Source organism: Erythrolamprus reginae, chromosome 2, assembly GCF_031021105.1.
Source record: "Erythrolamprus reginae isolate rEryReg1 chromosome 2, rEryReg1.hap1, whole genome shotgun sequence".
Classification (NCBI taxonomy): domain Eukaryota; kingdom Metazoa; phylum Chordata; class Lepidosauria; order Squamata; family Dipsadidae; genus Erythrolamprus; species Erythrolamprus reginae.
In genome coordinates, this window is record NC_091951.1 from 202,263,114 (window position 1) to 202,289,658 (window position 26,545).

Here is a 26,545-nt window from a genome sequence, read left to right on the forward strand (position 1 = left end):
TTTTCGTGGCAATGTTGTCGGTGAGAATGAGAACGTGCCGGTTGGGAATGCGAGGAGAGAAATGCTTCAGAGCCAGGGAAACGGCTCTTAACTCTAGCCAATTGATTGGCCTGGAAGCTTCCTCCGGGGACCACGTGCCCTGGGCTATCATCCCCTGGGCGTGGGCGCCCCATCCCGATAGACTGGCATCTGTGGTGATGACAAATTGATCCGGGCACCTGAACGGGGATCCTCTGTCCATGGCCGGAGACTTCCACCACTTGAAGGATCTGCGAACACTCAGTGGGATGACAATGCGTCGATTTGAGTTGCTGTGCCCTGATCTCTGAAAAGGTAACAGGAGCCACTGGAGTTCCCTAGCATGAAGGCGAGCCCAGGGAATGATGCCTATGCATGACACCATCTTCCCCAAAAGGGAAGATAGAGTAACTATGGAAACTGAAGAATTAGATAAAATGTTAGAAATTAACTCCACTATACTGAGTTTTCTCTCGGGAGAGAGAAAAACCTGGGAGGATTCTGAATCAATAATGGATCCCAGGTGAGAAATGGATGTGGAAGGTTGGAGGTGGCTTTTATCAAAGTTGATGGAAAATCCATGGTCCTGAAGGACTGACATGGTGACAGAAAGGTCTGTTTTCACTTTCTCTAGGGAGTTCCCATGAATCAAAATATCATCAAGATAACATAAAATGTGGATGGGAAACGCCCGGATATAGGCCGCCAGGGACCCCAAGAGCTTTGTAAAGACCTGAGGGGCCGAGGAAAGGCCAAATGGCATCGCCCTATACTGGAAATGCCTGCCTTGAAAGGAAAAACGTAAAAATTTTCTGTGGCATTTGGCTATAGGAATGTGAAGGTAGGCCTCAGTGAGGTCTAAGGAGACCATGAAATCTCCCGAGTGAATGGCGGCCAAAATAGAAGACAAGGAGTGCATCTTAAACTTCCTATATTTGATGAATAGATTTAGTTTCTTTAAATCCAAAATAGCTCTCCAACCTCCGGAGGACTTTGGAACCATAAATAGGATGGAGTAAAAACCTAGGCCCTTCTGACCGGAAGGGACCGGTTGAATGGCTCTGATGGACAATAGATGAGAAATGGCCTCCTCCATACGGTTACAATCTGAGGATGACCTGGGAGAAGGGCAGGAAATAAAACGTTTAGGGGGAGGAGAAATAAATTCTAAAAGAAGGCCTGTTTGAACAGTGTCAATGACCCAAGGGTCCTTGGAGGTGAGACGCCAATTAGAGGCGAAATGAGCTAGGCGACCCCCTATGGGAATAGAGGTAAGATTACCATCTAGGTTTTTTTGAAGCCCTGTTAGAGGAAGCTCCCCTTTGGAAGCGAAACCCTCTACCCCTGGAGTTCCTACCTTGGGAACGAAAGCGGGGGGAATACTGACCTGGAGATCTCTGGTAGGAAGCCGCTTGATCTTGCTGGCGCCCTGGGCGACGAAAGGACTGCGTTTTGGTAGCCTTTTTTGTGGTTGGACCCAAAACTTTCTTCTTGTCCGTGGTTTCCGTGAGGAGTGGATCCAGAAGATCACCGAAGAGAAGGTCGCGCTTTAAGGGACCCTGGGATAACTGCCACTTTTGGCGAACTCCCGCTTGCCAAGGGCGAATCCATAGGAGTCTTCTTGCCGTAGTAGAAGCTGCAATAGACTTAGCAGAAAATCTAGTAGATTGCAAGGTGGCATCAGCCACGTACTGGGCAGCTGCGAAGACCTTGTTGAAGTCTTGTTGACCTCTCAAGTCATCGGGAGGAATATGCTGTTGAAGTTGGCGAAGCCACAGCAGCATGGCTCTGGAGAAAAAGGAAGCCGCTGCAGAGCTTTTAGTGGCCCAGGAATCAGCGGTGAATCCTCTTTTGAGCATTTGCTCAATGCGCTTGTCCTCTGGGCGGAGGACTTCCTCCGCCTCGCCTGGCACAGCCGCTGCCGAGTGAAGAATCTTGACAGGTTCATCCGGTTTGGGAAAGGATAGAAGCTCTTCATAGGAAGAGGAAAGTTTGTACAACTTTCTGTCCTTGGTGGAGGGATTAAGGCCAGAGGCTGGAAATTCCCACTGTTTGAGTAAAGCATCTTTAAACAACTTAGGCATAGGAATTACCTCGTTATCCTCCTGTTCCTCTGTGAAGTAAGGTAAATTCTCCTCCGGGGGATCAGTGGAAGTGGAGGCTTGTTTCTCCTGGGCCGCTAATCCCGTAGAAATTCTAGCTTTGAGGAGGAGAGATTTGAATAATTGAGAAGGAAAAATAGTAATTGGAGGAGGAACCTTTATTTGGGATTCCTCATCATCTGATAAGCCTTGAAAAGGATCCTCATCATCCTCTATATCCTCATATTCATCCTGGGAGGAATCTGAATCATCCTGCATAGGAGCTCTGACCGCTGGGGGAGAACCCAAGGGGCGGGAGGAGCGAGAAGGAGGAAGAGGTAAGGGAAGCTCATTGATGGTGGAGAGTTTGGCATCAATGGCTTTGGACAACACAGCAAAAATAGACTGGAACTCAGGAGGTAAGCTGGAAATATCAGCAGAAATGGCAGAAGAATCCCTAAAGGCCTGGGAGGATCCTGGCTGGGGGGAATCTTCAATAATATCTGGTTCCTCTGGACCTATGCCCCATAGGTTAGGTTGGGGTCTGTCTAGGTTTGGCTCATCCAGAGATAACACAGGGACCCCAGAAGGAGGAAGACTAGAAGCCTCTGGTGGGTCTTGACTACTGATTACTTGGGCCTGCACTTTCAAACGTTTTGCTGATTTGTCATGGATTTTTTGTAGGGCTAGGTCCCTTCTCTTCTCGGCCCTGGTGACCTTGGTCGAGGGGCGGGCCCCTGGAGAAGAGGAGGAAGAGGCCTGGGGGATACTAGTAATCTCATCGCCTGTAGGCCTGGCCTCTCTGGGACCTTTAGTTGTGCCTCTCTTGGGAAAAGTAGCCATAGTCTGACAATTAACAGAAGACAAGGCTGAGCCAATAACTGAATAATAAGGAGAAGAATTTCAAGGACTTCCCAAGAGGAATGGATCCTGCTTCGAGGCCTCGAAGCTGCTGAAACTTGAGGACAATCTGGGCAAACCCAGAGTTCGTGCCCCCAAATCCAGCGGGGCCAGCCTCCCTAAACTTTATAATTAAGTAAACCAAGGCACTCTGGTTGGAGGCTTAGCCGGTGGAGAATTTAGCCTGGGACCCCCAAGGCCCGCTCCGGGATCCACGCGGTGGACTGAGGCCTACGCGGCTGGCAGGAGGCCAACACGAGAGGCCTAGATTTAAAAAGGGCGCGAAGGCCTTCGCGCCGAAAAAATCGCTCCGTAAATTTCTTAAAGGGGAAAGCGATCGACTAAGTCCAGGAGACTAGAAGGCGTCTCACTCCGCAGGAGGTATTTCTTAAGCCCTTAAATATATTGTATACAATAAATAATCAATAATTCGATAGATTAATACTTGCACCAGGACCTCCAGGCCAAAGGATTAGAAGAATCCACAAGCGGCCGCAGGAATCGTAACCGGCAAAACCGCCGGGGGAAAACGAAACCGCAACTTCTCCAAAGGAAAAAAGCCGAGCCGCAAACGGCTGGCGCTATTAGTGCAAGTAAATAATAATGATAAAACAAATCTTACTACTTTTGAAGAAAAGGATCGAAGGGAAGGTGTTAGAATGTTGAACGAGCTATCACAATACAACCGCAGGATATGCGAACTGAGCGAATTCTGGGGAAGGGGCGGATCCGGCAAGCTTTTTTAATACTAGGCTCAGTTCCACCGGATTGGACATGAGCAACCCATGTGACTGCTGGACCCGCTCCTTCAGTACGGAGAACCCATAATTAGATATTAATCCCCATAACTAGATATATAGAAGGGTATTCAAACTACCGGTAAATCCAAAATCAATTAGCAACATTTAGAACAATAAGTTTCAATGAAATCTGATATTAAAATAAATCAGATTTAATTTTTTCCCTATTAACTTCAATGAGAATTCAAATTAAGTTTTTTCCTGCTTGAATTCAAGATTTGATCCTTTAAATGTGCATAAAGTAACTTCCTTTTACCACCAGGGGGTTGCACACTGTTGTAATCTTCAAGGAGCTCTTGTTCAAATAATTATTGTTCGTATTTTTTAAAAGGTTATGGATTTTAATTCCCAAGCAGCAAAAAGACTTAAAGTTCAGAATTATTAGATAAACAGACAGACCATTTGACAACTTATTGTTCCTAAGTAAGTAAATCATGAATAACTTACATAACAATGAAAGCTAGATTCAAGAACAACCGTGAGAAATAATACTCTTACTGTTTCCCATTATGGCCCACTCCACCCTGCACCCTATCTACAAATGCTCACCCCCAAGAGTGGGGAAACAGATCTAGTATAGGTGACTTTTAAAAAATATACAGCCCGAGGCATTTATGATGCATGACACGGAACAGAAAAAAAGGCCTGCAATGATTAAATCCCTTGCAGAGTTTGCCCTGAAGGAACAAGATTTTTTGCAATCCCCATATTTGTTGAAAAGGGGAGTCAAAACCCCAGGCAGATCTGACCCTTTGAGTCTGATCTTTCTGGATCCAGCACCACCATACTAAATAACAGCCAAAGTATTATTCTTATCCATGAGTTATTTTCATTCTCCTCCATTGCTGAGACCCCCAAAACCTATTGGTCACTCACCTCTAAGAAAAACTACGCAAGGACTTCCTTATTCTCCAGCCACCCCATTCTCAAGCCTCTTTGTGTCCTGGAAAATATGGGGAAGAAGTCAAAATTCCTCCTCTTGGCTCTGATCCTAGCAACCACCAGGTCAAATAGTTTTGAACAGCGCTGCCCAAACAGGAACCTACTTGCCCCTTTAAGGTAGTAAAATCACCTGGTTGAATAGGTTTTTTTTTTCCTGATTTCAAGACACTGGCCATGACCTAAAACTGAAACAATCATTTCCAAGTGCAAGAACCAAGTAATGTAATCTAGGTCTTCCAATCAGTCCATATATTTATATGACCATATTCACGTTAAATTGGTCAGAGATTTGTTTCACTGCAATAAATACACTGCTCAAAAAAATTAAGGGAACGCTTGAAGAACACATCCTAGATTTGAATGAATGAAATATTCTCATTGAATACTGTACAAAGTTGAATGTGCTAACAACATGTGAAATTGATTGCCAATCAGTGTTGCTTACTAAGTGGACAGTTTGATTTCACAGAAGTTTGATTTACTTGGAGTTATATTGTATTCTTTGAGTGTTCCCTTTATTTTTTTGAGCAGTATAGTTTAAAATGTATAAAGGTTTTATTGGTCTAAATGATTTGTCTATTAAATTACCTTCATGTTCATTTCTATGAACCCCAAATTCATAAGCAATCAAAAACCACACAAATATTCCATTTTTTTAAAAAAAGGAATGTATTTAAAATGACGGAACATTATTTTTCTAATATAGACTTTAGTTTAACCTTTAGGAGTTGGAGAAGGCGCTGCTCCGAACCCTTACCTTATAAAGTTTTTAACACAGATATAGAAGACAATGTAATGATGCGGAGCACTTTTCTCCATGACGATCAGTGATGTTAGTTGGAGGTGGAGAAATAACATTTGCAATCATCTCACATATTTTGTTCAAGCAACAGCATTCCCTACCCGGGTACCCACAATATCTGGGAGTTCTGGGAGCCGTAAGTCCAATAGCGAGGAGAAAGAAAGCTAGATATTGCATTCCCACTGGGGAATATTTCTATTTATACAGTCAACTCAGTCTCTGGCAGACATTTCTCTTATTTCTCTTTGTGCCAACCACAATGAGATATATGCAGTGTGGGAAAAGGCCCCCAGAATAACACAGACCTTAGGAGATTGGAGCTTTAGCTATAGGCTGAAAATACAGATGTTGCTAACAACTAAGTTTGGGTTATCTAGCCATGGGGTCTGGTAACGGCTTCAGGCTTTCTTCTGCGCTTTCCAGAAAAGGGATGATGTTGAATAAAATTACCCAGTGAATCCAAACTGTTTCATGGAACCATTTATTATTTATTTACTTACTTACTTACTTACTTATTTATTTAGTCCAATACATAATACATATTGAGGAGAATAGACATGAAATATTATATATAAAGAAAAGATATAAAAATAGAGAAGATATATGAAAGGGAGAAAAGATATATGATATATGAGATAAGGAGAGACAATTGGACAGGGGACAAAAGGCACACTAGTGCACTTATGTACGCCTTTGTCAATTTGGTATGAAAAGGGGTCCTAATATACCCTTTTAATATTTTCTTTACTTTAAGACCGGCCCACCCTCTCAAACACCAGATGTTCCCCAAAGCAACTTTCTCCAAGAGGACCTCCCTTTTCTGCAGACCTGAAAGCTAGAGAGCCTAAATGTATTTTCCGTATTTTTGACAATTCATACCAACGAGTTCCATATCGCATGGCCCAGTGGAAACATACAAGACAGCAGAAACATACAAGACAGAGGCAAAAAAAAGGGAACCATCCACCACCACCACCCCGCCACTCCTGAGAATCCTGGTTCCACCTTAACCCTGCCAGTGACCTCACCTGTAGGAGAAACAGCCCTGCCAGCAAGGGCACGCCTGCTGCACTTCCGTGGCCGCGCCCGGTGTCAGGAGTGAGCCTGGAGGCTGCTCCTTGTTCTCTCTGGGAGGGGCAGGGCACAACTGAACCAGAGTTTCCGAAGCTGGAGAGAGCTTCCTGCCAACCCTCCGCTTCACTGAATCCTGGTACATGGAAAGGTGATTGCTTCCCTTTGATAGATGATTAACCACAACCGACTCCCCATTTCTGGGAGGGAAATTCAGACAGGCTTGGGGGTTAATCCTCACCTCTCTTTGCTTTCACTGCTGGTCTGGAAAGATTATTGAAAATGTTGGATAAATCCTTTTGTCACCTACCACCTCCTCCCTTTCTTTTCTCCCCCCACTTTGAAAATTAAAGGCACTAGACTTCTTGCAGGCAGATAAGGAGCCTTATCTCACTATGTAAAGTGGTGGCATGCGTGGCGATGGGACAGAAGGACAAACACACCAATGGGGGAATTAAGGAAAAAGATTGAGTCTCCTTATATCTGGGTAAAAGTGGGGGTGGAGGGTAGAATCAAATGGCAATGCCCAATCTATGCACTCCTTACAATTCTACTAGGCAGGCTGATTTAAAAGACAAAACCCCCCAGCAGGCTACCTGTTCCAGAAAGTTGATACCATTTGCATTAAGGGCCAAAAGGAACAGATGGTGGGGGTGGTAGGGGGAGGGGTCCTTATCCCCCAGGGCCTTGGCCCTTTTGCACACCATCCCCCACTGCTGCCACAGCCTAAGGCCCCCTTACCCTTTTCTTGCAGAGCTCTTTAAAAATTTCTTCTTCCCCCCCAATTCGTAAGCAGCCCACTCCCATAACACAAGCCATACTGACTCAAGCAGATTAATGAGTCTCAAAGCTGGGATTAGACATCAGCAGGAATAAGATGACAGGAGGAGATGGATCATAGAAAGGGGGGGGGGGTTACAAGAAGACTGCATAGCCCCCACTGCTGATTAGCAAGCCTCCCATCCCCAATCTTCCAGATGAGAAAGAGAGAGAGAGAGAGAGAAAGAAAGAGAGAGAGAGAGAGAAAGAGAGAGAGAAAAGATGTTTAGTACACAGCTGAATTCCATTTTACATTAACTAAACCTGAGGCTAGGTCTCTGGAATCCCCCTATGCAACACACCAATCAAGTACGGAAAAATAAACATTTCCATAATATATTTAACAGGTATCCTTTGCCAGTAGAAAAGGAGGGAGAGAAGAACAGAGTCCATTGTCCACTTAGGCTCTGACTCTTGCTGTATTTTTCGGAGTATAAGACGCAGTCGAGTATAAAGCACACACAGATTTTTAGAGGTGGAAAACAAGGAAAAAAGTATTCTAATAAATTATTTAATTTACCAATGTAGCAGAATACTTTTTACAACCTGTACACTTTTTACAAACTTCAAACCTGACGGCTTTAAGACTTGTGGACTTCAACTCCCAGAATTCCTCCTCCAGTCATGCTACATGGGGTAATTAGAAGGCAAAAACAGCCCCATTTTTGCAAAAAAATCGAGTTTTTCACTCATTTCCCCCCCCCCCACAAAATGGGGTGGGCAAAGGGTCTGGGAAGCCTGCAGGGAGCTCCTGGGTGTTGGGGAATGGTAGAAATACTCCCATTTTGTGAAAAACAGGCCATTTTCCACCCATTTTTGCATACAAATTGAGTCCCCAGGAGCTCTCTACAGACTCCCCAGACTCTTTGCCCACCCCATTTTTGCAAAAAAATGGGCAAGAAACAACCCATTTTTGGCAAAAACAGGACATTTTTGCCATCCCCCAGCACCCAAGAGCTCTGCAGGCCAGGGTGTGCGTGGCTTCGGGACAGCAAAAAAGGGCTGCATTCGGTGTATAAGTTGCATAGATATATTCCACCCTCTTTTAAGGGGGGGGGGGAGGTGTGTCTTATACTCTAAAAAATATGGTAAATAGTATTTGCCAGTGGGGGCAGGAAAAGAAAGGCCTGCCAAGGACTGATAAGGTTGCAAGAGATCTCACAAGCAGGCACTCTCCTGACAATCAAGGCACCAATTGTCTAGTGATATTTGTGTCAAATCTGCGCAGGAGTCACCTACCTAAGGCTATTAACTATTAACTATTAAGATAGGAGGAGGGGAAGGATATGGAAAACACCTGGCCATCCATATCGGGGACGCTCCAGGTAGAGCAGAAAATGAATGAAAGCCAAGATTTTATTGTTCTAGCAATTAGTTCCTGCACACAACTAAAATGAAACACACACCTGACCCACATCAATAGACATATTTGAAGAGCAGGCATCTCATTTATCAGCTCTGGCCTCCTCCTGACATTTGTGGGGCTTATTTAGTTTGTTCCACCAATGCATGCAAATACCTTTAGTAAACCCCATTAGTTCTACTGAGGCTTCCACTCCATTTGGATGCATTTAATTAACAGAGTTAAGGGAAAGGGGAAAATGAGATTTAATTCCAGAGGATTGGCACTTAGCTCCCTAGGATTTAATTGTGGGACTGGAAGCGCTTCTGAGCACATGCCACCCCAGGGAAGGCCTGCCGTCTTCAGTGCTACCAGTGTACCCTCCAATGCCATCGCGGGCGCACGCACACCCATCGGCACGAGATTTCGCTTCTGCGCATGTGCAGCAAGCGAAATTCTGTGCGAGACTTCAGGAATTTTTGCCGATATTTTTGCTTATGCACAGAAGCAAAAAAAAAAGGCAAAAATCGCTGAAATCATACTTGCACAAGCGTCTTCACACAAGATTTCAATAGCTGCACATGCGCAAATGTGAAATCTCATGCCAGGGCGCACGTACATGAGTCAGGAGCGCACAGCTGCGCATGCATCTTCAAAATCGCTATGGAAGGGAGCACCTTAGCAATCTTTCACTGATCCACCATATCAAATGAAAAATAGCTTCAGCGCTTCCCCCACACACTGCCTAAAATCACCAATTATTTTCTTGACTTGGGAGGAATTCCTTGTAAATTTTTCTCCTAGATCAGTGATGAACCTTTTATTCCTTAGATGCCAAAACCATGTGCATGAGCACTATTGCACTCGCATGCGTGCCCACATTCATAATTCAATGCCCCATGTGCCCCAGCCCTCTGTGTATGCGCACATGACCCCCCCCATGCTCCCTCATTTCCCAACTTCCAGTGGGCCCAGTAGACCCATTTTTCCCCTTCCCCATGCTCCAGAGAGTTCCCTGGAGCCTGGGGAGGACGAAAACACGCTCCCCTGACCCCCAGAGGCTGAAAATGCCCTCTTAGAGCCTCTGCGTGAACCGAAAATCAGCTGGCCGGTGCTGGAGCTGAGCTGGGGCAACAGCTTGTATGCCAGCAGATGTAGCTCTGCTTGCCATCTGTGGCACACACGCCATAGGTTTGCCATCACAGTCCCCAGATTATTCTTTTTCAAAATCACCATGTTCACAGAAAATGGATCTGTCCTTGGTAATTGTATGGAGAAACGTTCACAATCCTGACCTGTCCCCAGTCGCGCCATATAGCTCCTAATGCCACAGTCCAGTTCTCGCTTTAATTTCACTCATCCATCTTGCCCACTGACTGTCTTTTTGTCCTACTCCTGCTCAGTCTTGCCAAACACAGGAGCCTTTTCTTGTCTGTAACAAATAAATCAAACACCCAAGATTCTGCTTGCTGATCATTACCTCAAGGAAATTGTCCACCTTTATTTGGTCCAGGGCATATTAGTTGGTTGGTCTCCAAATCCAGATGGTATCTGCCTTTTGTCTTCTTCCTCGGTGCACAGCTGTCACTCCAATACACAGCTGCCAAACCCACTGGTTGAATTACACTGATCTTCCGTAGTCCAATACATATACTGGAAAGACCCACTGCTTGAATTACTCTGAGCTTTGTAGTAATTGAAATGTACTCATCCTTTGGAGCCTTCCCTGACAGGTCATCCACAGAAACCCATGCCTGCCTAACAAACACCAAAGACATATTCTCACATTAATTGTATTTATATGTCGCCCAGATCCCGAAGTACTCTGGGCAGCTAACAGACAAAAAACATTAAAAACATCTTAAAACACGCATTGTACCATCCTGAACCTTATAGATATCACATTAAGCATTAAAAACAATTTTAACCCTGCTGTTCTGTTTTTAAAAAGTTACAAATCTTCTGTTCCCGGGTCACCCTGACCCGGACCGAAAACTCTTCATTTGCAGTGCTTATGTTTGGTCAATTTGAATACTTTTTTCACTTGGAAAGTAGTCTGAACATTTCTGCACACAATGATATGAAAATTGAACTGAAGAAATTAATCCTTATTGGTTTATTTTGCACATAAATATGCCTCCCCCCCCCATTTTTGTGAATTTTTTGGGGGTTTATTGATAATTATGCCTGCAAAATACATTCTATTTTACTAAAGTTGGTGTGGGATTGGTAGCTTGAACATTTCTGAACATAATGATATGAAAATTGAACTGAAAAAATTGATGCATATTGGTTTATTTTGTTGATGAAATGCAGGCCCCCCGTTTTTTTTAAATAGTCTTCACTTTATGGATAGTTTTGCTAGCAAAATACATTCTATTTTACTAAAGTTGGTGTGGGATTGGTAGCTTGAACATTTCTGAACATAATGATATGAAAATTGAACTGGAAAAATTGATGCATATTGGTTTATTTTGCACATAAATGTATGCCTCCCCCCATGTTCAATTATTTCAATTTATATAAAAATTATGCTGTTAATTTCAAACTTACATACTTTTTTTTAGTAAAATGGATTTGTTTCATAAAATTAGTTCTCTGGCTACAATGTGGTTGATTTTCAAAAGGATATTCCAAATATTTCTAGCCAAATATGTATAAAAAGTGACAATAATGGCACACAGCAAGGCCGAGGGGTGTGTGTGGCCCTTTTGTGGCAAAAATAAACCAATAAGAACCATTTTTTCCAGTTCATTTATATTTTTCTTATATTCATAAATGTTCAATTTAGTATATCAAACCTTTTGGGGGGAAATTCCTTGGGGATTTGTAGCCTTAAAAAATAGAAATTGACACGAAATTCAGAAAGGATGGGGGGGAGGGGCTTTTTGATCAAAATAAAAATATAAGTCTCAATTTTTCCAGTTCAATTTTCATATCATTATGTTCATAAATGTTCAAACTAGTTTTCCAGTTGAAAAAGTTTTCAAAAAGACCAAATTCAAGTACCTAAAAAAAATCATTTTGGTCCGGGTCTATATGACCCGAACAGACTAAACGTGACTTTTTTTTTGCCCAGAAAAAAAAATTTCCCCCCACTCCCACAAATATTTTTTTGATGATCAGCATTGTTAAATTGAGTAAATGAATGCCTAAGATTTTAAAGAATATTTTGGATTTGGAGCATAAAAAAATAAAAAGTGAAAATGGTTGCAAGCAGCTGAGGGGGGGGGGAGGCCTTATTTCTGATGTTAAAAAACCAGTAAGAATCATTTTTTTCAGTTCCTTTATATTTTTCTTATATTCAGAAATGTTCAAGCTACCAATCCCATACCAACTTCAGTAAAATAGAATGCATTTTGCAAGCAAAACTATCCATAAATTGAAAATACTTTCACAAAAACGGGGGGGGGCGCATTATATCAGCAAAATAAACCAATAAGATTTACGTTTTTCATTTCAATTTTCATATCATTGTGTGCAGAAATGTTCAGACTACTTTCCAAGTGAAAAAAGCTTTCAAAAAGACCAAACATAAGCACTGCAAATGAAGAGTTTTCGGTCCGGGTCAGGGTGACCCGGGAACAGAAGATTTGTAACTTTTTTTGCCCAGCAAAAACTAAGCCCCCCACCCCCCCAAAAAATTCTCATAGAGAGAACCCCTGAAATGATGAATAGTCATGAAATTTCAAGTTTCAGATATGCAGGGAAAAATTTTTACAGGGACTCAAACTTGGCTTCGGGTCAAATAGACCCGAAACAGAACAGCAGGGTTAAACCCCTTCATATCATTTCATAGTCGGAGCTCACCAATTGCACCTGCAAAATCAGCGGTCCCAAGCCTGCCGTAAAAACCAGGTCTTTACTAATTTTCGGAAGGCCAACAGAGTGGGGGCAGTCCGGATCTCTGGAGGTAACTGGTTCCAGAGAGTTGGGGCAGCCACAGAGAAGGCCCTCCCCCATGGGCCCGCCAATGGGCCCTGTTTAGATCAGACTTGGGCAAGTGGCAGCCTGCCTGCTGTCTGTGACCGGCCCACGGAGGCCGGTCCAATGTGCGCGGTCCAAAACACCACGTGCACGTGCAAAAATTCAGGCAATATCTATACACCGCACGCCGTTTCAAAACGCCGCACAGTGGAGTTGGACGGCCTCGCCACCCGCGAGGGGAAAAAGGCAGTCATGTCGGCTGACTGCCTGCACTGGAGCTCTCGCCTCACCCTCTCCACCTTTCGTGTAAGCTGACTTAACCTTTGGGCATTCGCGGCGGGGAGAGAAAGAGAAAGAAAGAAAAGGGAAAGGGAGGGAGGGAAAGAGAAGTGGAGAGGAAGGAAAGAAAGAAGGAAGGAGAAATGGAGGGAAGAAGGAAGGAAGGAAGAATAGAGGGAGGGAGGAAGGGAGGAAGGATAGAGGGAGGAAGGGAGGAGAAATGGAGGAAGGAAGGAAGGAGAAATATATAATATATTATAATATATAATTATATATATATAATATATAATATAATATAATTATAATTTATAATTATAATACAATTAACTCAGTTCTACCCAATAATATACAGTATTGGGTAGAACTGAGTTAATTATATTAGTCCGGCCCTCTAAAACCATCCCAATTTCTCATGCGGCCCCCTGATAAAATTAATTGCCTACCCCTGGTTTAGATGGTAGGACCTAGAGGAGACCAACTCTACGGGATCTCACTGGTCGCTGGGAATTATGTGGCAGAAGGTGGTATTGAAGATAACCCGGTCCTGGGCCACAAAGGGCTTTAAACATTCTAAGACCAATTGTAGTCTCCAAACACTCTTCAAGGATATAATCACAATTAGACTGCAATAATCTAACCGTGAGGTGACAAGAGCATGATTGACTGTGAGGAGAGCCTCTAGATCCAGGTAAGGTCGCAGTTGGTACACCAGACGAATCTGTGCAAACGTCCGCCTAGCTACAGCTGTCAAGTGTTGATCTAATTTCAGCTGTGAGTCTCAAAGGATACCCAAATTGCCACCCCGTTCAGAGGGGGACAATTTCTCCCCCACTCCAAGAATCAAAGATGGACAGTTGACATAATCTTTAGGAGGCAATATCCACAGCTACTTGGGGTCTTGTCTGGGTTAAATCTGAGCCTGTTGTCTCCCATCCAGAGCCTCAAGGCAATGGCACATCATATAATGATGATAATAATAATAATAATAATAATAATAATAATAATAATAATAAATTAATAAATTATTAAATTGTCAAATACGAGCCTGAATTTGCTTAACAATAATAATAATTTATTAGATTTGTATGCCACCCTTCTCTGAAGACTCGGGGCGGCTCACAACATAACAGCAATACAATATAAATACAAATCTAATGTTAAAAAAATTTAAAAAACTAATTTAAAAATGCATTGTTATAAAAAACTTATCTGCTACACAATCAAACACACTCAGTCCAACTGAACATAAACATAATAAAGGTCAGAGAAAAAAGGAAGGGGGGGAGATTAATCCCCCCATGCCTGGCAGCAAAGGTGAGTCTTCAACATTTTATGGAAGATGAGGGTAGGGGCAGTTCAAATCTCCGGGGGGGGGGGGGGGATTTATTTATTTATTAGATTTGTATGCCGCCCCTCTCCGCAGGCTCGGGGCGGCTAACAGCAGTAAAAAAGACAAATATAACAAATCTAATATAAAAAGTAATTTTTAAAACCCCAATTTAAGAGACCAATCATACAAACAGACATACCATTCATAAATTTTATAAGCCTAGGGGGAAGGGAATATCTCAATTCCCCCATGCCTGACGACAGAGGTGGGTTTTAAGGAGCTTACGAAAGGCAAGGAGGGTGGGGGCAACCCTGATATCCGGGGGGAGTTGGTTCCAGAGGGTCGGGGCCACCACAGAGAAGGCTCTTCCCCTGGGTCCTGCCAAATGACATTGTTTAGTCGATGGGACCCGGAGAAGGCCAACTCTGTGGGACCTAACCGGTCGCTGGGATTCATGCGGCAGAAGACGGTCCCGGGAGTTGATTCCAGAGGGCCGGGGTCGCCACAGAGAATCATCGGATGACATTGGAGCCTCCGTCTCAGGACTACCCTGACAATGAAGCAGGAGGAAGCCAAATCAAGGTGATTTGGCAAGACGTTGTGTTTCCCTCTTTAAAAAGCACAACAAATCCTGCCCTGTGCTAACTTTCTAGATGCGCGAGGAGCCTCGGGGCGGTTGGTAACCTGCAGGGCATCCAGCTGGAGGGCCCTGAACCTTGTTTGGCAGCTGGAGAAAATAAAAATCTTTCCTAGTTTGCCAATATTTTCTTGTTTCTGGATTCTGATAGGGATATCAATTGGATGTAATCCTTCCCTTGAGATCAACATTCCTAACAGCTGCTGCGGCTACCTCTGTAAACTACTCTTACCTCCACGCCTGCTTGAGGATGCCACTGATGGCCCTATGGACAGCAGCAATATGATGAAAGAGAAGATATTGCTCCTTCTCTGGTGGGAGACAATATGAAGTGAGAGCGGAGATTGGTTATGGTGGCAAGAGACCCACACTTGGGACATGAGCGGGAGGGAGCGGGCAAGCTGAGAAAAGGAAGAATCCCCTTTCTCAGTGCTTATTCCCCTGCTGCAGCAGCAGAAGCTGGTCCCTTGCTCGATGGGAGGACAACAATATTGCTGGCCTCATCCTCGAGACACAACAAAAGGACTACTGTCAGGCAGTTATTTCCTGCCTTCTTTCTGTCTTCAGGGTGGGAGGAAAGCCCACCGCCAAGGATGTGTTGCTGTCTTCTTCCCCACTCTGTTAATGGGGAACATAATCAACCCTTCGTGCTTCATCTACACTACCACAAATAGAAACATAGAAGTCTGACGGCAGAAAAAGACCTCATGGTCCATCTAGTCTGCCCTTATACTATTTTCTGTATTTTATCTTAGGATGGATATATGTTTATCCCAGGCATGTTTAAATTCAGTTACTGTGGATTTATCTACCACGTCTGCTGGAAGTTTGTTCCAAGGATCTACTACTCTTTCAGTAAAATAATATTTTCTCATGTTGCTTTTGATCTTTCCCCCAACTAACTTCAGATTGTGTCCCCTTGTTCTTGTGTTCACTTTCCTATTAAAAACACTTCCCTCCTGGACCTTATTTAACCCTTTAATATATTTAAATGTTTCGATCATGTCCCCCCTTTTCCTTCTGTCCTCCAGACTATACAGATTGAGTTCATTAAGTCTTTCCTGATACGTTTTATGCTTAAGACCTTCCACCATTCTTGTAGCCCGTCTTTGAACCCATTCAATTTTGTCAATATCTTTTTGTAGGTGAGGTCTCCAGAACTGAACACAGTATTCCAAATGTGGTCTCACCAGCATTCTATATAGCGGGATATGGAGTAGATTATTACTACTCCATGGATGGAGTAGACACCATCCATTAATATGCAAAACTGTAGGAATTTCTATTGCATCTTTCACTTAAGGAGATGGTCTAACAGTCTTAAAAAGTGTGTTCACAATACAGTAATACCTCGTCTTACGAACCTAATTGGTTCCGGATGTAGGTTCATAAGGCGAAAAGTTCCTAAGACAAAACATTGTTTCCCATAGGAAACAATGTAAAAGTGATTAATCCGTGCAAAAAAAATAATAAATCGCAAAATGGCACGCCGCTGGGCGCCGCTGCCCGGCTGTCACCTTTTAAAACAGCCGGGGGGCTTCTCGGCATTCTCCTGAACCCGAACCCGAACTTTTCGGGTTTGGGTTCGGGAGACCGCTGAGAAGCGCCGCCGCCTGGCTGTCACCTTCTGAAACAGCCGGGGGGCTTCTTGGCGTTCTCCCAAACACCGAACCCGGAAGTTCGGGTTTGGGAGAATGCCGAGAAGCCCCCCAGCTGTTTTAAAAGGTGACAGCCGGGCGGCAGCGCCCAGCGGAGCGCCATTTTGCAATCTCCGGTGGGTTCGTAAGCCGAAAAAAGTTCGTAAGAGGCAAAAAATTTCCGAACCCCGGGTTCGTATCACGAGCGGTTCGTATCACGAGCGGTTCGTATCACGCCCAGCGGCGTGCCATTTTGCGATTTATTATTTTTTTTGCACGGATTAATCACTTTTACATTGTTTCCTATGGGAAACAATGTTTTGTCTTAGGAACTTTTCGCCTTATGAACCTACATCCGGAACCAATTAGGTTCGTAAGACGAGGTATTACTGTATTGTGAACACACTTTTTAAGACTGTTAGACCATCTCCTTAAGTGAAAGATGCAATAGAAATTCCTACAGTTTTGCATATTAATGGATGGTGTATAGCCAAAACAGACACACAATGAGGGCAGAAAACATTTTGCAAATGGACCGCTCCATGTATTTGGGCAATAAAAATTCACAAATCACAGCGGTTGTAAGGCATCATTCTGCCAAAATGGAGGCGATGCAAATCTGGGTCCGAAGACTGAGCTGATTTAAGAAAACAGATTTGGAGGCTTTTCTTACTCCTTCAAGAGAGCTCATTTTCAAGAGAGACAATTCAGAACTGGGCATCAGTCCTTGGCAATCTCTCCTTTCACTTAAAAATCTGAACTGGTTGCAGGCTACCTCCTAACTCCACCCTAAAAGCCTCCCTTTCTCATTTTCTCTCCAACCATGTCCAGCTTGCAGAAAATTAAAGGCCTGCTTCCAAAAATTATAGAGCAGCGATTCCAAACAGGAACAAGAGACAAGATGGCAATCTGGCTTTCTAAATTCTACTTAGCCAGGAAACACATGGGAGCTCTTAGATCTTGGAAAGAAGAAAGCCATGCAACCCCAATTCAGCTAAGAGCCAGATAGGTCACCAGCATCGGAAGGCACAGAAATCAGTTAATTCTTCACGGCTATGCAGACGGTTCCCATCCAAGAAGAGAATTTAAAACCCCTGCCGACCCAGGGGTTCCACTCACAGATTAGCTACATAGCTAAAATCCTGAGCATATAAAAATAATCCTGTAAAGTACACTACTTAATGGGGGCAAGCCACAGTCACAATCCATATTATCAGTTTGCACTGCAGTCTGCCCCCCTCCGTTCCCCCTTCCTGGCTGGAGTTACAATGCAAAAAAAGCAAGAAATGCTGTGAAAGCAGTTTTAAGGAGGCTGGAGTGGGTGCTGGTTGAGGCCAGGCAGGATTCCTTGCCTGACCATCCCACCAACAACCGTAGCCCCGGGCCTATATCGGAAGCTTCTGTACACAGGATGGGCCCATATGGAACGCATTAAGAGTTCTGCAAAAGGAGGGAGGGAAAAAGTTGGAAGGAGGGAGGAGAGGCCAAATGTGGGTGGTGCAGCAGGATGTATCCTGCCCTCACCCTGCTTGTGTGTCTCTGTGTCTTTTGGAGGGGGGAATTAACCCTTTGCGGCTCAGGGAATGCAGTAAGAAGGGAAGGAAAAAATGGTTTAATTAAACAGGGCTTAAAATATAAGCAATTATTAGAAACAGCGGGGATTCCGGTTTCCCTGGCTCACTAGAGAGCAGACATCTCAGTTGGCCCGTTTGATTGGCTGTGATTCTGTTTCTTTCAAAGCCACCAATGTAATAGATGCTAAATGACTCCCATTTCATTAGCTATTGATTACACTATGAAATGCTATTTTAGTGCTGCAATGATCAGCATCCCCTCCCCGCCCCAAAAAAGGTGAATTGGTAGAGTTTACTGAACTCTAACCAGAGCAGAGGGGAAGCGAGGCAGGATAAAATAACAGAGGGGAATGAAACAATGGGGAGAGGAGGTTATCAAAAGATTAATGCCGATAACATGTATGTGTCAAGCACAAGAGTATGTTGAAATTCCAGTGGCTGAATGGCTGTAGTCTTTGGTAGAAGTCCTGCCCCATTGGTGAAACACTGTGCTGTGCCATGACCACCCTAAAATAACAGTGGGGCACTAAAGTGAAACGTGGAACAAAGAGCCATACTCTAACCCAGAGGTGTTCAAACTTGGCAATTTTAAGACTTGTGGACTTCAACTCCCAGAATTCTCCAGCCAGTATAGCTGGCTAGAGAATTCTGGGAGTTGAAGTCTACAAGTCTTAAACTTGCCAAGTTTGGGGACCCCTGCTCTAACCGTTAATTCTCGTACCACCTAACCAGTGATGGGCTCCTACGGGAACGGCTAGGAACGCAGTTCCGGTAACAAAATTAGGAGCTCCACCTCAGAGCACCCAATTTGCACTGAAAGATGTTGAAACAAAATGCATAAGCCACGCCCAGAGTGTGGTAGTAAAAATTTTGGTAGCCCATCACTGCACCTAACCCTAGTGATGCGGTACACAAAGAAGTCTTCTCCATTTATTCATCCCAAGGACAGGATCTGTTGCTGCCTTTCACATATATTAAGCCCAGATATACACTAATAAAGTGCATAATTTGAGTGACAGAATAGGTAGCATCGAACTCTCTTTTTCTAGCCCCAAGTTTCTCACACACACCAAGTCGGCTGATGTAGATGAGCAATTATTCAGGAAGGTGAATGTCAAATTCGGATAATGGGTAGTGGTCAGAGAAACTAATCACTCTCAACAAAGATTTGCTTAACCATAGTGAACTGAACCACAGTTGGCTATGTTTGCCCAGCATATTAAGCCAAAAGCAAACAAACCACATAGGGCTTAGCATGATGGATAAAATCTACCAATAATTCCTGAGGGTGGTTATAGGTGTGCACAATGTAACATTTGGTAACTCAGATTGGTATACGCTAGCCTCTCTTGGGCACAGTTTATTTGCAGTCTGCGATCCTTACATGAACCAACTGAGGATGCTGTGTCAAATTCTGTTACGTATGGTTGGTACCCTATCCTGTCCTAAACAACTTTCTTTATTCTGTATGGGAGTTTTACCTTTGCCAAAACCCTGACTTCCTTATCTTCAGCTCTACATCTTGCATTTCTTCCATTCGTCTAGTCTTTCCCTCAAAATATTGGAATTATTTTCAAGTTGGATCCTGGAAACAATTATATGGAAACAACAGTTATTATTTCCTACCATTATCTTCCCTTTTTTCACCTCATCTACATACAATCCAGGTACAATCTTATATCCTTTACAGTATATAGAACTATAGATTGTACGGTATAATACTGCTCAAAAAAATAAAGGGAACACTCAAATAACACATCGTAGATCTGAATGAATGAAATATTCTCATTGAATACTTTGTATGTGAATGTGCAAAACAGCATTTGAAATTGATTGTCAATCAGTGTTGCTTCCTAAGTGGACAGTTTGATCTCACAGAATTTACTTGGCGTTACCTGTATATTGTGTTGTTTAAGTGTTCCCTTTATTTTTTTGAGCAGTGTATTTTTGTATAGCTTGTAGTTAGCTTATTAATTCTTATTAAACACAAAAGTCTTGTCCAGGAATTGACCAAAGGTCTTCCAAGTGAGGACAGCAACCTTTGATAAGGACTCTCCATACAACCGTCTGAGACAGTGGCTTCTTCTGAACATGATTTGTCAGTGGCACAATTTAAAAATGCTTCTCCTGAATAGTATTTCTTCTGCCAATTCCTAATCTCCTGACATCATACAATTTGAAACTGGAAAGCTCAGGCAGAGTTACTCCCAAATTCTTGCAACCACATTAAGAGGTGGGATAACGGTTTCAGCATAGCTGTAGTGCCAGTGGGATGTCACAATGACACATCCTGGGCATCAGGATTGGTACATTTAATTTGCTGACCCGTCAATCTTTGGGACTAGGTTGTTAACAAACAAGGTGTACTGTTCCTCAACAATCTTCCCCTTTCAGCCTAGGAAACTTTTCTCAAGTCTCGGAGCGAATCCCCCCCCCCCTGAACCTGGCAGCTGCCGTTGACACAGTGAACTACAGGCCCCGAGTTCCCCAGCCCGGCCTCTTTCTAAAAATAGCACTTCTCACCCAGATGCATGGAAAAAATGGTGGGGCCAGCCAGATCACACTGTAGGCACAGAAAGACAGCAGCAGTTCTCAGAGGTACCCTCGATTTTCTACTCGAGAGTTCCTTAATGCCCCTCGGCACCCATCTGGACGAGCTCAAGTGCTTTGGCTTCTTAAGGTAAAAAAACAACACATCACACCAATCAATCAAAGCAAAGATCAACAGGAATTCTCTTGTACATTCCCCACGGAAAATGACAGAAGCTCCCATTAATATCAAGAAAACTCTATAAATAAGATGTGGTCCATTATGTCTGCTTACTCAATTGTACCTCAAACCCCTCTAGGCATCTCCAAACCAGACTGGATTTGCCTATCTTACAGCCTGGATTTAAATATCACATCAAATCATGATTTGTCTAATGGTATGTTGTTCATCATTCCAGAAGTAGCAAGTTTCTCACAGCATATGAAGCAAAGATGAAACTACATTAGTGGTACTATTTCCAGATCTGGAATGCAGGCTTTTTGGTTCAGCCTACACAATAGGTCATAAAGCTTCATTAAAGCGCCAGTTAGATTCTCAATGCTTCAATAAAACCAAGGAACTATTGGATCACCACGTCCCCTAATGTGAGTGCAATATTTAATATGGGTTTACAATTGAGCAAACACTTAGTTAATCTCTGGGACTAAATGGTACTGGTTGTTTATAGCGAGGCAAATAATTATAATGCCACACAAGAATAAATATGATTCAAGTCATAAAAACACAAAGCCACTGTTCGTTTAAAAATTGTTCCCTGAATAAACGAGTACCGGCAAGGTTCATACAACACTTTAAGTCAACCTTTGTTTTCATACGTTATGTGAACTCAACCAAGGTTAAAACAATAGCACTGCATCACGAACTTACTTCTCGCTCTTCAGAAGCAAGCCCTCTTTAACTTATACTCTTCACAGGTAACTACAAGATTTCTACCTCAACGTTATTCAATTAAAATTTAATCCCACATTTCTTGATACACCTCAGTTCCCAGTTCCTGAACTGTTAAAACACACTTATTTAAGTTTAGAACTCTGGCGTGTTCTCTTCACCAAACTATGCATTTTTAAATAAAGATGAGACTTTTTTGAGCTGACTTTCTTTTCCCATTGATTTTTGTTTTAATCTGCTTGAGGATCAGAGAAAACGTTAGAGGTGAGCAATAAGGTAAGCATCTTTTCTCGCCTTCCTCCTTAGAAAGCTCCTTGGATATGTCCCTTCCTCTGAGCCGGACAACGTCAAGTTCTTCATACCACATGCATCTCCACAGCAGAAGCTAGAAGGCCTGGGCCTTTTGGCCTCATCCTCCAGCCAGGCTCTGGCCCCCAGTTAATTCCCCTGCGGCTTTGCTTGGAGCCAGGATGTGGCTTTGTTTTTATGTCAACCAAGCAGTTCCTCAAAGCTTTGTAGGGAAAAGAGGATAAGGGAGGAGATCAGAAATGCAGCTACTGATACTGGAATGGAGGAATCATGAGACAAAGATGGTTAGCACCTAATCAAACAGCATGCCAGTTGCTCCTGCAGGAATGCAAAAAAAATAAAATAAAAAAATAAAAATTAGCAATCATTACTTATGCAGCTGGCCCTTCCCCATTGTAAATGGTCTCCCTACAACTTCATTTGCCAGTTCCATACAACAAATGTCCTGCCTCTCTCACAACATTCCTGATTTTCTTTCTTTTTTGGCAGAGTTGATCATCTCCCAAGCTGCTCTACATGTATTTACAGCACTTCACACTCCAATCAATGCAGCCGCCGGGTCTGGGAGAGCAAACACATCTGGAGGGTGCCAAATTGAGACAATCTGGGCTAGTTCAGGATTTTCAACACACTTCCTGTTAAGCAAGACATTCTGCATCCAAGCCATGCCAGTCAGCCACCCCCTTGTAGAAGCAACAAACCGAGGCTTTCTTTGTGGCTGAAAACCTGGACTGCAAAAAGGAACTGATGCACACATAGGCAGAATCTTTAAGCTGGGTTCCAGCTGAAGTAAACAGAACTGCTTAAGATCTCTTTAACCAGTATCATCATTTAGACCCGCGTTTCCCAACCTTGGCAACTTGAAGATATCTGGACTTCAACTCCCAGAATTCCCCAGCCAGCATTTGCTGGCTGGGGAATTCTGGGAGTTGAAGTCCAAATATTTTCAAGTTGCCAAGGTTGGGAAACACTGATTTAGACTTCCTAAAACAGTGGAGAATACCTGGAGTCAACAGCCTGAAGGGTGAGAGTGAGGGACAGAAGCACACCAGCCGACCCCAGATTGAAAGACCCTTCTCTTTGCAACCATGTAGATCTTATGGCACTACACTGCCACCCATCAATTTGGGCCTAGATCACTGAGGGCAACTGACACCACAGTATTATTTGAGGCAGCTTTATGTCTTCAGCCCTCTGGTTGCTGAAGGAAAAAAAGCTCTACAATTTCAAAGTTCAGAATGCAGAAAGCCAAGATTCCTGGGTTGTTTTTTTCCCCCTCAGTCCAAAAAAACAAAGAAGAACCTGGTATAGTGATGGCGAACCTTTTTTTCCTCGGGTGCCAAAAGACCATGCGTGTGCGCTATCATGCATGTGCGAGTGCCCACACCTATAGCAATGACTGGGGAGGGCAAAAAAGCCTTCCCCGTCCCTGCAGAGGCCCTCTGGAGGCCAGAAACGGCCTGTTTCCCAACTTCTGGTGGGCCCAGTAGCCGCGTGTGTTTTGTCCTCCCCAGGCTCCAAAGGCTTCCCTGGAGCCAGGGGAGTGTAAAAATGCCCTCCCACATCCCCCTGGAGGCTCTCTGGAAGCTGAAAATGCCCTCCCAGAGCTTCTGCGTGAGACAAAAATCAGCTGGCTGGCACACACCTGCGCATTGGAGCTGAGCTAGGGCAACGGTTTGTGTGCCAGCAGATATGGCTCCATGTGGCACCCGTGCGATAGGTTCCCCATCACGGGCCTAGTAGCTAAATCATGATCTGGAAAGATTAAAAAGAAAAGAGGCAACTAAGAAAGAATACACTAGCTGCTGTTGTTGCAGTATTGGAGACATTGGAAGGAACAAACCAAGGCCTTAATCCAAGCCATGTTGGCTTTAATAGATAAAAAACTTGTTGGATTTGTATGGTTTCTCTCCACAGTGGCAGGGCCCAGCCCATGTCTTTTCAGTCTTGCCAGGTGTTAGCTGAGGGAGAAGGGGGGAGAAAGACACAAAGCTTATTCTGGTCTGAATCAACAAAGGGGCCGGAGATGGAAAAGGTTTGCCCCCTCTCAGGAGGAAAAAAAACAGGGCCCAAAAGGCTCCACTGTGTATCCCGTTTCATCTCCCACACACACCCTTAGAGTTATGCTCTGAAGCCAACTCTGTAGGCCTCAATTCAGTTCCAGCCAGGAGGAAACACTGTTAAGGCCCGATGCCTGGTATCATAATCAAGAATTGCTTTAATACAAGGCTGGTGTAGGTTCCCTTTCCCAATTATTATGAAGTGGAGAGAGAGAGAGAGAGAAGATACCTTATTCTCAAGTCACATTTTCTGTACCTGAGATATGCCTATGTGTGCTTCACAGCTTTTTGCAGGCCGCAAAATGCTTCTAAGAATACCAGACTTGCAAGGGTGACTCAAATGTGACAATGTCTCCTGTGAGATTCTTCACCTCCATGGAGGTGTAGGGAGAAAAGAGACACCAACCTGCACATTTGCACCTTGATTGGAAGCAGTTTGGCACCTGACCCAGAAGATACAGGCTAAAAATCCCATTAGGCTAAATACGGTACAGTACAGGACATATGATTAATTCCTTCTGTAAGCTGGTTAAAAGCTCTGAATTTTTCTGCATCTGTTTGCATGGATGCTAATCCATGGTTTAATCGTTTAACCAAGTTTTCTGCATTCATATGGATAAACCACAAATTAGCCATACAGTTGTCTTGTCACAATGCTTTCATTACACTATAAATGGCTTTCTGCCTTTCAGCATGTCATATGAACACAGCCAGAGAACAAAGTGGCAAGGAGTTCCATTGATGCAATTCACATAACCCCGCTATAAATATTTCAGACATAGAAACTTTGGCAACAAGTTGTCTCCGAGATCATCCAATAGCACTAAGTTCAATTGCCTGGCTATGGAAGTGATAGCTAACTGCCTGTGAAAGGGTGGACCAGAGGAGATAAATGCATTGCATTTGAAATCAAAGCAGTTCTGTTTTCCTCAGCAGTGTAAAAAAAAAAATATATCCTGGGATTAGAGAGTGCTTGAAGCTAATATTCCTGCAAACATCTTTTCGGAACCTCCTCCATTTCAATTTAACTGCCGTGTCTCTTTGTTCCGAAAGCTGCCTGTAGTTTTAGGGATTTGAAAAGCAAAATGGCAGGATTGTTAAAAAAAAAACAGGAGGGGGAAACTTTTAAGAATGAAAGACCAAGCTCACTCCCCTAAGAGGAGATGGAAAATAGGACACAGGAGAAGCAGAGGAGCCACACTCCTATTGTAAGCACTTTGGGGCAGGAGCCCAAAACGGAATGTCTCGGTTTTTTAACCCTACTACCTATTACAACGATAGAATTATATTAAGTACAGCATTGCTTTTGCTCCCTCTCCGGCAAAAGTGGGGGGGGGGGGGAAAAAATCTCCCCTCCCCGCATCATTTTTTTAAAAAAATCTATTTTAAAACGAAGCTGCTACAAATTACGAAAATGAAATTCCATCTTTAGCTTTCGCGTTTACAGGCGCCCGAATAAATCTTCGCCAGATTCCACGTATTTCTCTTTTTCCCAATAAAACAATGTCCTTTCCCCCCCCCCAATTCATTGCTCTAAAGTGGGGCAACCGCTCCCCCAACTGCAGAAGAAAATCCGAGATCCTTCTCGGATGCAGGCGCTGCCGCCTTTAACCATTAGGCATCAGTTCCCTTTGCTAAAGGTGACTATCGAAACCCAGCCTTTATTTTACGGTACGGCTGTCCCCGTCTTCACTCGGAGCAAGTGCTGCTTTTATTTGTTACCCCGAAGCCCGTAAGCCCCTCGCCCCAAGAAACACCCTTTCCGCCAGAGTCCTCTGGCGCTTACCAGCTCGGATTTGGGGCGAAGTAGTCGCTCCCCCTTCGATGTGATAGGAGAACCTCATGGCTTTGAATTGCTGGGAATATGATCCACTGGGTTCCGGACTAGGCATCCCCATCACGCTGGCTCTCTGCATGTCTGCACTGCCACCTCCCTTTTCCCTTCTTCAGTCCCCTCCAAAATCCCCCCGCGATCGCCCCCCAAACGCCAGGCTGCTTGAAGTCTCCATCAAATTGCCTCGACCTCCTTCAGAAAAGGGTCCGGATCCGACCTACTACTAGGAGGACGTCGCTGGAGCCGGGAAGGGGGAGGCGATCGGGGCTGGGGAGGGGGAGGCGCGGGAAGGAGACGAGGAACCCAGTGGGTTGCTTTTCGCTGCTTTCTAAGACAGATCGTTTTGCAACAAGTCGGTGGAGAGCTCTTGCAGGAAGTGTCGCCCTGGCCAGGCAGGAATGTCTTAGAAAGCTTGCAGCTGATCCACGTTGGAGCGTCTGCTAAGTCCTCCGCTCTCCCACTCCCCTCGCTTCCTCCTCCTCCTCTTCTCCTCCTCCTCCCGCCGCTCTCGCTCTACACCGACTCCTCGCTGAGTGGGTTGGCTTTTTTCGTGCTGCAGCGCCAGGCGTTGAGAGAGCCGAGTAGCTTGCAAGCAGATTTTTTTTCAATCCCAGCTTTTCGGATCTTGGCTTTGCTTTCTCATAACTGGATGCAAATGGGATTTCGTTAGCCACCCACAGCCATGAGTATCTCTTGGCTTTTACCGCCTCCCCGAGGAGGAGAGTATCGGGTTGCGCCCCCCCC

General features: G+C 44.1%; 1 protein-coding gene across 2 annotated transcripts in view; it reads right to left on the bottom strand.

Moving 5' to 3' along the window:
• The window catches only part of FGD1 (FYVE, RhoGEF and PH domain containing 1), a 101,907-nt gene extending 75,638 nt beyond the window's left edge, over positions 1-26,269 (bottom strand). The window contains exon 1 of one of the 2 annotated variants that reach the window (XM_070741290.1): positions 25,754-26,269. In XM_070741290.1, the coding sequence (XP_070597391.1) occupies positions 25,754-25,883 (130 nt within the window). In that variant the 5' untranslated portion in view covers positions 25,884-26,269. Of the gene's footprint in view, positions 1-4,675; positions 4,808-25,753 lie in introns of those variants that run through there. The other variant, XM_070741291.1, reaches the window with a different exon arrangement.
• Positions 26,270-26,545: the final 276 nt, after the last annotated feature.